This window comes from Rhinatrema bivittatum, chromosome 4 (genome assembly GCF_901001135.1).
Source record: "Rhinatrema bivittatum chromosome 4, aRhiBiv1.1, whole genome shotgun sequence".
In the NCBI taxonomy this organism is placed as follows: Eukaryota; Metazoa; Chordata; class Amphibia; order Gymnophiona; family Rhinatrematidae; genus Rhinatrema; species Rhinatrema bivittatum.
Window position 1 is genome coordinate 235,353,084 of NC_042618.1, and position 11,491 is coordinate 235,364,574.

Sequence of the window (11,491 nt, forward strand, 5' to 3'; positions counted from 1 at the left end):
CATCAGCGGGTTCGGCAACCGACACCGGTAAGTTTAAGCATCAGTTGTCGGAACCGCTGACAGCCGCTAGTAAGAAGGCGCTAGGGATGCACTAGTGTCCCTAGCACCTCCTTATTAGCATGGGCCCTAATTTAAATACAGAATCGCACACCCAGTAGAGGTGCCTGGGTGCGCGTCAGGAGAGCGGGTGCTCAACACGGAGCACTGGCTCTCCCGCCAGTTTTTTTTGTTTTGTTTTTTTTAATTGGCCTCAAGGTTTGGTGGTCTGAAAGTGGAACCTTTTGGTCTCAGTGTTAAGCCATGTGTGTGAGAAACACAGCACATAATGCTACTAACATCACTACAGGAAAGCAAGATGGTGGCAGCATTACTTTGTGGGCGTACACTTCAGCAACAGGGAGGTTTGTGAAGATCCAGGAAAATTATGGATAGTGCAAAGTACAGGCAGAACCTGGAGGAAAACCTGCTTCAGTCTACCACAGACCAGGGACTGAGGAGAAAATTCACCCTTCAGCAGGACAATGATCCTAAGCACAAAGTAAAAGCAACAATGGACTGGCTCAGTAAGAAGAAAGTGAAAAGTAAATGTGAGTAACTTAAAGCCTAGACGCAAGTCCTATAGAAAATACTTGGAAAGACTTTAAGACTTTAAGAGGGGGTGGCTTGCTATTAGCCACGAAGAAAGAATTCAGACTAACATCATATCCTATTAAGTTGAAATCGTCAATAGAAATTGGATTATTCAAATCGAACCTCCTTCAAATACTGCTAGTTTATGCCCCCCCAGGAACCCTTGATGCTGACGCCTCCCCCCTTATAGAAACCATTGTAAAACATATTAACACAGATTCCCCTACCATAATTATGGGAGATTTTAACTTACACCTTGATGCTTCCCCACTCTCAGCCAATTGTGAAGCCCTCCTCACTTCTCTTAGCGCTATGGGATTCACTCAGATTATCAATAATCCAACCCACAAAGCAGGACATACATTGGATCTTATTTTCATCAATGATAATTTCCTCTGCTCTAGGGAACCTACATGTACCCCCATCCCCTGGTCGGACCATTTCCTGATAACAACGACCCTCTCCTCCAAGAATAAATCTATCACCACTCAGCATCTCTCCACTATTCACTTCAGAAAATCTTGCGCTTCAGACATTCTCAGCGAGCAGCTCACCAAGGAACTCACAAACCTAGATATATCCAACCCCAACTCTGCCGTGCTTTCCTGGCATAAGATCACGGAAAAGGTAGCAAACAATCTGTGCCCTTCAACCTCAAAATTAATTAATCCAGCAAAAAAAGGAAACCAACCTTGGTTCACCAGTGAACTCAAACGGATAAAGCAAGAACTACGCCAAAAAGAAAACAGATGGCGCAAAGCCCCTTCACCATCTACGCTATCATCATACAAAGGAACCTTACATTTTTACAGAACATCCATCCTAAAAGCAAAAAAACAATACTATGCCAATAAAATCCATGACCTCCTATATGATGCAAAAGCTTTATTTTCATATGTATCTCAAATCACAAAACCAATTCCTCCATCAATACCAGACGAACAGGCTCAATTCAAGGCAAATGAGCTAGCCTTGTTCTTTCAACAGAAGATTTCAAACACTATCGCACTTCTTCCAACCAAGACAAACCCCTCAGCCTCATACACCTCTAACCACACACTCAAGGAAGCTAAATTCGACAACTTTGAACTAACTTCCACAAAAGAGATCGAATCCATCCTAAAGAGGCAGAAACCATCCAGCCACCCAACAGACAACATTCCCTCCAAATTACTGCTACTCATCCCAGACTCAATCGCAGGACCTCTGACCAACATCATAAATTGCTGCCTAACACAAGGTCTGTACCCAGATAGTCTAAAAAATGCTTCCCTTAAACCCCTCTTGAAAAAACACAATCTAGACTCCAGCATTCTAGCTAATTTTCGTCCAATCTCTAATCTTCCTTTCCTAGCCAAAATTACAGAGAAAGTAGTTAACTCCCAGTTATCAGATTACTTAGAAGAAAACAATATCCTTTCCTCTTCCCAATATGGTTTCCGCAAATCACGCAACACAGAAACCCTGCTCATCTCACTAACAGACCATATTATTATGGGACTGGACAAAGGACACTCATTTCTTCTAATCCTTCTAGACATCTCAGCAGCCTTCGACACGGTCAACCACTCCATCCTCCTAGATCGCTTGTCAGACATTGGCATAACCGGATTAGTCTACAGCTGGTTCAAGTCCTTCCTTGATAACAGAAACTTCAGGGTCAGGATCAATAACAAAGAATCGCCATTGACAAATTCTTCTCTTGGCGTCCACCAAGGATCCTCCCTTTCTCCCACCCTTTTCAATATCTACCTCCTTCCCCTTTGCCATCTGTTAACAAGTCTCAACCTCATTCATTACATCTACGCTGACGATGTTCAGATTCTGATTCCCATAACAGAATCCATCACCAAAACTCTCTCGCTTTGGAAAAATTGTCTTCAATCTATCAACAATCTCCTCAACAACCTAAATCTGGTCCTCAACTCCGCTAAGACTGAACTACTATTTATCTCCTCCAACCCAGACAACCACCCCCCACAAACACACCACAGTTATCATCTCACCCTCACTCAAGTAAGAGATCTGGGAGTAATCCTTGACAACCGCCTTAACTTAAAGACCATGATCAATACGACTACCAAAGATTGCTTCCACAGACTACAGGTGTTGAAAAGACTCAAACCCCTCCTTTATTTACACGACTTTAGGACTGTTCTCCAATCCTTAATATTTGCAAAAATAGATTACTGCAGTGCTCTTCTCACTGGCCTTCCCAACTCATCCATCAAACCACTTCAAATGATTCAAAATGCTGCTGCCAGAATTTTAACCAACACCAACCGAAGAGAACATATTACTCCCACTCTCCGAAACCTACACTGGTTACCAATCTACCACAGAATCCTTCACAAATCTCTCACCCTGATACATAAGTCCATCCATAACTATTTTCATCTTGACCTTGAATTCCCTCTCAAACTCCATACTTCCATCAGACCAATTAGAGAAATCCATAAAGGAACGCTACAATCCCCTCCAACCAAAGCTATTCGCCTCGTCTCGACTAGGGTCCGAGCTTTTTCTTTTGCAGGTCCAAACATCTGGAATAGCCTCCCCGCAGATCTCAGGCTAGAACCATGCCTACTAACATTCAAAAAAAAACTTAAGACTTGGCTGTTCCAACAAGCCTTCTCGGATCCTTCAGACTCACAATAGACAAACAACCTTTTCACGAGCTACGGAACCATGCTACTATTTTGTTGCCTATTATTATGATTATCCTAACTCCTCAGATAATATTGTTTCCTGTTTAATCTGAATCCATTACAACTTTTGTGTTTAAGTTATTGCCCTTCTTGGGCCTTCTATTCTTCTTACTTCTAAGCTGTAAAGCCTCCAAGTTTATAGTCCTTGTTTAATGTAACTTACTGCTCTCTTCTGAGTATTTTGTACTGTTCCATTTCTGTTACAAGTTTTTCTCTATTCCCCGTTCGATGTAAACCGATCTGATATGGTATTTAACCATGAAGTTCGGTATAGAAAAATGCTAAATAAATAAATAAAAATAAATAAGACTGCAGTCCCCAGCCAACTTGAAAGAACTTGAGCTACTCTGCCAAAATAATAGGCAAAAAACTGCACCATCCTACAGTGCAAAGTTGGTAGATGCTTATCCTGAACATATATTTTATTGCTGCTAAACGGGCTGTCACCACATATGGTGAAGACTTATGCAATCAATACATTTTGGCTTTTCATTCCTAATTATTTTGGAATATTTCTATAATTCTTCACTCACTATAAAAGTGTAGTGTGTTGTGTAGATCAGTGAAACAAATGCCTGATTTAATGCCTTTTGATCTGCATTTTTCAGACAGCAGAATGTGAAAAATGCACAAGAATGGGAAGACTTTTAGAAGAACCTGTACCTCAGTGTAAAGCCATTTCTGAAGCATGCTGACATTTGTTTCAGAAGTCCAGACACATTTACAATTAAAATTGAACTAGATTTGTCACTGGCATCATGCTGAGCAAATGAAGGTATGAGAGAAAAAGTTCCAGTACCATTTATTAAACTGTAAACCTAGAAATAATACACCCTGCAGAGACCAAAATCTTGAACATGCTACTATAAGAATTTAAAAATAAGGCATTTTGTGATACAGCTAAACATTTCCAGAGGCCAACAAAAAACCCCACAAAAACAGAAAAATTCAGAAAGGAACAAGATATTTGACAGTTTACCACCTGTGTTCAAGCTAGGATTTTTTTGGGTTCTCCCTAAAACAAGACACCGTCTCCCCCCGCCCCGCCCCCCAAGTAGTGTTTCAATAGGGATATCTAGTGCACCAATAAGATAATGGTACCAACATCTGTTAACATCCCACCCCATTCTACTAGTTACTGTGTGACCCTGAATAGATCATGTAACGTCTGTGTTCAAATTAGACTGAAAGCTATTTGGAGAAAATGCCTGGTAGCTGAGTTGCCTTGTATAGTGCTGTCAAATAACTTATCAAGTACAATACATTGACAGTAAAATAAAAATGATCTGAAGGCCTTAATCAGGGACCCTTCACAAGGAAAAAAAATAAAAGGAAACAAAATACTTTAATGGAAGCTGTTTTAGTTTAAAAATATTAATCTAGGGCATTGCAGTTTTACAACATACATTAAAAATTAAACAAATGCTGGAGATTTTATGGTACGGTTACTCCTATGATTTACTGCTCCAGCTGATCCCAAGCTAGAATGTGCTTGGAAGCCACTAGCTTAAAATATACAGTAACAAAGGTTACTCTTTAACAGTGTTCAGCTATGGCCACCACCTATTCCCCTTGCAGTTCACAGAATTGCTTCCTCTCAAGATTGCAAATGACAAGTTAGCACTGCACCCTTATGGTTGTCTGAAGTGCAAATATGCACCAAGCCTAAGATAAGAACATTTAGAATGTAACCTACAACCAAATTCAATGTGACTCCATCGTTAAAGCAGTCGATTCAATTAGTCTAAGACATCAACGGACTGCTACTTTACTTGTGAATGTCTGCCACAGCCATACAAAAGATGGTGTATTTACTAAATGGCAATCAAAAATTCTGCAATGGCTACCACCCAAGTTAAACCAAAGCTTGATGTAATAAAAAATTGAATGTATTTGAAATATTGTCCACCCCATTTTGGTTTTATACAGGGGGGGGAGAGGAGAGTCTATTGTTGGTTCAAAGTAAATCGGTACTCTGTGGCTATATTCCAGTCTGACCCTGCAACAGCACATGCTAGTAAAACTATGAAAAAAAACTGGTGATACCCACCTCAAGTGTAGATCTAGGAGATATTTATAGTTCAAAATAGCATTTTTTGATGTACAATAAAGGGAATTCTTGGCATTAGTGTTCAGGTTTCTTTAAATCAATTGATTTACGTACATATATGATTTCCTCTTATTTTCAAACATTTGACAAGTTATAGCACTATCCTATTTAAGATGCACAAGTCCCCTAGATAAATGAACACAACTACCAACTGCATTCATACTAACTTTAAAACACTTTGTGAAACACTTGTAAATGATACACTCAAATGAATTACTATTTTTAATTTCTTACTTTGTTTTCCAGATAGTTTCATCTTTGGCATTACTTTAATCTTGTTCTTGTATTCAGGCTCTTGAGAATTTCATTTTTTTTTTAATATTAGCTCAGATAACGTTTCTCTACAGTCATGTATTTGTGTGATAAGAAACATTGTACAAAACTGCAGGCAATAAAAACCTGTCTACAATGCCATTTTTGCAAAGATATTGATACTTGCAACAAAATGCAATATTAAAGGCACCTCAAATACTTCGTTCAGTAACAATAGAGTAACCTATCTATACTACCCTCTCCTGGAGTGCTTCAAACCTGCTTAGTTTTAGTGTTTCAAGAAACTTGTTCACTGGAAAACAACTGTATATTTGAGCTATGGAAAACTATTGTGATCCAACTATGATCACTATTAGTTTAGGGACAGATTATGAAGCATTTAGCAAGAGGCACAAAATGAGAAAAACCCTTTATATCTGGCCCTCACTTTAGCGATCTAAAAGTTTAAAAACTTTTATATCTAAGCTTCAAGGAGACATGCTATGTCCTGCTCAATAGCATATAATTGGTTTATTTGTGACCTCCCTACAACAATATATAATTTAACTTACAGAGTTGCCAGCAGGTTAGAGCAGAACTAACTGATCCACTGCTACTACCCAAAGGTTAAAAATTAAAACAAATGAAACTATTTCCCATTTTTCCACCACAGAGAACAGCTAAACTCCCAGCATCAAATAGAATGTGCCCAGATTATCAAGTGGCAAAAACAGTACTGCATTCACCTATAGACAAAACAAAGAACTTTATAAAACTAAAAGAATAGAGATTCATATTAAAGCTACATAAGACTACTATATACCCAGCACAAAAGTGCTGTAATTTATTGGAAGATAATGAAGACTGATGATCATAACAAGGCTTTGATGACATTTAACACAGAAAGGCAGTAAACACTGCCAATACCAAGTCATTCACATTTTCAGCTATCAGTTAAAATGATCCTATCAAATAGCAAGGCAATAAGCTAGAACACTGGCATAAAGACTGTATAGATTGTCACCTAGCTCTACAAGCCACTGCTACTTTTGCATTGTCAGTCTTTCTAGAAAACACTTAATGATGCAACCAATTGCTGTAAAGAAGTTTTCACTATTTACATCCTTAAACTAGGCTCTAAATTCACAACATTTATAAATTCATGTATCTTTATCCCAACCAAGTAAATCAAGAGGCAAACAGAACACCAGGGCAGATAAAGCCCATATGGCCCATCTAGTTTGCCCATCCACATCTCCTGCTGCACTTTATAGTCCCTTCCTAACCCTCAGAGATCCTCTCTGCTTCTTCCATATCTTTGTGGATTCTGCAATGCAAAAGGAACTGCACATAACATCAATAAGCACCTACTCGGAGGAAATAAATTCATACATTTATAAGCACATTGATTCTGGACCATTGTTTTGGGGTGCAAGTGCTGCGAACTGTTCTTCCTATTTGACAACTTGTGAATGTGAAGGCTCCCTATAGGACTTGGGATAAAAATGTATTTATGCTGGTGATACAGTTATTACAAAACACTGGAAGAGATATATAGCAGGCCTAGTAATAAGTCTCCTTCCTATAAAGCTGAAACCTTCTTGAAAATAATTATTTCCCCATGTGAATAATGTATGCCACCTTTCCACAGTCAAAGGCCAAATACTTTTAACTAGAACCGCACTTGATCTCTGCCATAGAGTGATTTAGGACTGGAGAAGGACGGAGAGTCGGCTCACCTGTAACTCGCACCAAGCCACTTCCACCGTGGTCTCTGTATCCAGACCTTTATACACCGTCTTGAAAGAGCCTCTCCCGATCTCGATATCAAACTTGAGAAATCTGCCATCTGGGGAGAAGCCCACTGCCTTGGTTTCTAGTTCCTCGTTATCATCCGTAGCCTTTTCCTGCTGTCCTCTCTCTCCAGATTCCTTGTTATCGTCAACGCCAGTTTTGGAGAAGACTTCTTCACCTTTCTCGTCCCCCGTGTCCGGTTTCAGGGCGCCCTGCTCTCTGTCTTCTGTCCTCTCCTGCTCCCCGGGACAGGCGGTCAATCTGATGTATCCTAGGTCCACCTCTAAGGTAGGGACAGAAGTAGCATGGGAATGCGAATCCCCCTGACTGCCTGCATCTAGCTTCCCCTTCACTGGAGCCGGCACTTGCACGCTGAAGTCTGTATCCGGGATACTAGCGGTGAGGTGTACGGACAAGGATGTCTCGGATTCCGGTGGAGAGGCGAGGATGCACTCCTTGCTGGGCAGCTCCAAGGCCGTAGCGTTGGAATCGCAAATGACGCTACGACGGAAGAAGCGATGCTCGGCAGTCCGGCTGTCCTTGTCCATGGTGTGCCGTCTACGCCGCAACTCCTCCGTCTTACCGGCACCGGAGCTCTCGGCTCCCAGTCTTTCCCCTACCGAAGTATCCGAACTGGAGCCATTAGTGGGCCTAGGCGGAGCCAGGAAAGGGCTGGAGCTGGTGGGGGCGTTTGAGCTTGCAGACATGGCACCGGGATCGGGAAGCGCTTAGGCGGACGATCGGAACAGTTGCTCGGAAGACAGGCAAGTCGGAGAAGCGGAGCCCGCCGGGCACCTCAACACCGAGAGTTCGTGGAGTGCAACAATGGATCGGGGCCCTCCCTGGGGAGGGAATACGGAGTTTGCTTAGGATTCGCCTGAGCCGTCCTGCGCTCACCACCCATGCTGGAGCGTGAAGCCGGGCAGCACCGTCATGGAGTGACGCGAGAAGCCAGTGACCAAGTGAGGGAGGAGGAGGAGGAGACGAGGATTCCAGGAGAGCCTCAGTTGAGGGGTAGAGATCCGAGAGGCCTCCCCAAAACTGCAGCCAATGGGAGCCCGAGGCCTTCCGGCTAAGAGAGACCGGAGGCGGCAGAGCCCGGGGGTATGGACGCCTCTCCTCGCCGTCTCGGGGCTTCCTGCCCTCTTTTCACACAGGACACTGCGGCTGTCAAGCGTCGAAAGTTCTGAGAGTATCAAAACTGGGCTCCGGTTGCTGGTAACAAGGCCTCTCTGTAGGAGGAAGGGCCTATAGATGGAGGAGGAGGAGAACAGATAGTAGCGCGGTTCTCAGTCTTCTTCCCTCACCCCGCCATGCCTCTGGACCTATGGGTGGGTGGGTGGAAGGGCTGCGGCCTGGCCTAACTCTGTCACGGTCCTTGGAGTCAATAAAATCCGCAGTGGAAAGAAAAAAAAAAAAACAAAAAACTCGTCACAACCCAGGGGGGGGGATCAACAGAATGCCCCGAAAAAGAGGCGGAGGAGAGGAGATGCAGAAGAGTCAGACGGCCCGCATCTTTCCATGCAGGCGGAATCTCCGCCCACGGTCACTGTAACAACTCCATTAAGATCGGGGCTTCGCCGGCTCACGAACCCCGACTACTACCTCACTCCCCGTCTAAGCGGCAGGTATCCGGCGCCCAACTACCTCCGGGCGCTGGCAGGGATGCAGCAAGGCGGGGGGGGGGAGGGGAAAAGGCCGCTTTCCCGCCCTGCAGTGCCGGTGCGCTAGTTCCGAAAAAGCCTGTGTGGTCCAGGCCAGTGCTGTGCGAAGACACTATCACGAGATGAACCGTCCGGCGGCCAGAACTCGCTCACTCTAAATGGCGACTGAGGCCGAAAACCGACACAGCCCAGGGCCCGCCCCCTTCCTTTTGCTTGCGCGCGTTCACGCCTGCCAGGCTTCCTCGCGCCGGGATCCTCTTCTGCGCAGGCGGAGTACTGCCTTCTAACACGGTTCGCAAGGTTAACTGGGAATTGTAGTTTTACAATACAAGCCAAGACTGTAAGTGGCAGAAAGAGGGTACACCAACTACTCAGGAGCCTATGCTTGATTTGCAGAGGAACAATTTCTTTCCAAAGGACTACTTTCCAAATCAGGATAATAAGCAAAACGAAGAAGGAACACCGGTATGAAGACTTGCAAATCAGAAACTTTCTATTTCTGGGAGGTTTCCCGCTTCGGAAATGCACTGGCTTTTTCAGGGGTTAATTATGGTCTCTGCTTTTACCTTATCGGTTCCTCTGCTTCTGCTGGAATTCAATTCTATTTCATTCCCATGACTAGCACAGACTAGTCATGACATTCAAACTGCCTTTGTAGTTATTAAAAGAGACGGGGAACATCAGTCCCTAAGCTGTTGATGCCCTGTTTAACAACAACAACAACAACAACAACAACAAAACCATAAGTAGCCTACAACTCCTACTGTTCTCATACGTTTGTTTAGGCATCTTTATTATGGGCCATGTAATTTGGTTTTTTTTTGGTCGTCCATTTCAGGCGCTAGAAATATTAAAGTCGATTGTGAAGGGAATATAATTTAGGGTTTCCAGGCATTCTGGTTTTATTTCCATTGCATGCATGGAATCATAAAATTAGTTTTCTTCTAAAAATCAGAGCTATAACTCTGTGCATGCAGGGGGGGGAGGGTTTAAAACCAAGACTGATTCAACTTGTTCAGGGCACCTGGATTGGATGGCAAGCCCAGAGGTAAGCAACCTACATTCCTGACACCAATCTTCGCAGGTTTTCAGGGCATTCACAATAAATATACTTGAGATAGATTTGTATATAATTGAAGAAGTGTGCTTGTAAATATCTCATGCATACTCATTGCGGATATTCTGAAAACCTGAGCAAATTGGTGTCCATGAGGAATGGAAGTTGCCTACTCCTGGTGACAACTTTATGGTATGGGGCCGTGTAATGGCTCAGGCTGAAGCAGGAAAGGCTGGTCCTGGATATGAGAAACCAGAATTGTAACTTAAGGTCAAGGTTCAATTCCATAACAGGGTTTCCATTTCTCAGACCAGCAAAGGCTGGGAATGATGCAGAGGCAGGTTTTACAGGGAGGGAATCTCAGCCATCACTCAAGAGTGGCACCAACTGACTGACTCAAGGGCATACATATGCCCAATTCTGGAGGGAATTGTGATCCATGGATTGCTACTGTGATGTCTCTGCTAAATACGGAGATGCAGTTAATTAAACACATAGCCATAATTAAAAGCCTATTTTGCCTCAGCTTTGCAAGCATAGTGGTTAAAGCAGTAGACTGAGACCCAGGAAAGTTAGGGTTTAAATCCTGCTTCTCCCACTGATGTTCCTTGGGCAAGTTATTTTATCTTCAGTTGCCTTACTATAAACCTAAGAGGATTGGTCAGCAGAAAAAGGAGGTGATATTGCCCCTGAATAGGTTCCTGGTGAGACCTCACTTGGAATATTGTGTACAATTCTGGAGTATACATTTTCAAGGATGGAGTCTGTCCAGAGTTGGCTACTAAAATGGTCAGTGGTCTTCATTCTAAAGCATATGGGGATAGACTTAAAGATCTAAACATGCATACGCTAGAGGAAAGGCGAGATAGGGGAAATATAATAGAGACATTCAAATATCTCAAAGGTTTCCATGGTGATCCTTTTTCATTGGAAAAGAGGTTCTAGAACGAGGGTGCCATGAGATGAGGTTGAAAGGGGATAGACTCAGGAGTAATCTTAGGAAATATTTCCTTGCAGAGAAGGTGGTGGATGTGTGGAACAGCTTCAGAGTGGAAGTGATGGAGACAAAACTGTTGTGATTCCTCCCGTGGCCGGAGCCATGGGAGGCCTCTTATCTTCCTCCTTTCCTCAGCCTGACTTCCGACGCCGCTCCCATGCGGTCCAGGGACTGCCCAAGCTATCCTCAGCACGGCGGGCCTTGTTGCCATGCCCCGTTGCGGCAGGAGGCCACAGTCATCTCTCCTTTGAGGCCCGGAGGCCACCAAAGCAGAGGCCT

The 11,491-nt window shown here is 43.4% G+C and overlaps 1 protein-coding gene across 2 annotated transcripts in view; it reads right to left on the minus strand.

Moving 5' to 3' along the window:
• LOC115090598 (serine/threonine-protein kinase WNK1-like) overlaps positions 1–9,395 on the minus strand; it is a 185,594-nt gene extending 176,199 nt beyond the window's left edge. Inside the window, exon 1 of one of the 2 annotated variants that reach the window (XM_029599931.1) lies at positions 7,440–9,395. In XM_029599931.1, the coding sequence (XP_029455791.1) occupies positions 7,440–8,201 (762 nt within the window). In that variant the 5' untranslated portion in view covers positions 8,202–9,395. The remainder of the gene's footprint in view (positions 1–7,439) is intronic. The other variant, XM_029599933.1, reaches the window with a different exon arrangement.
• Positions 9,396–11,491: the final 2,096 nt, after the last annotated feature.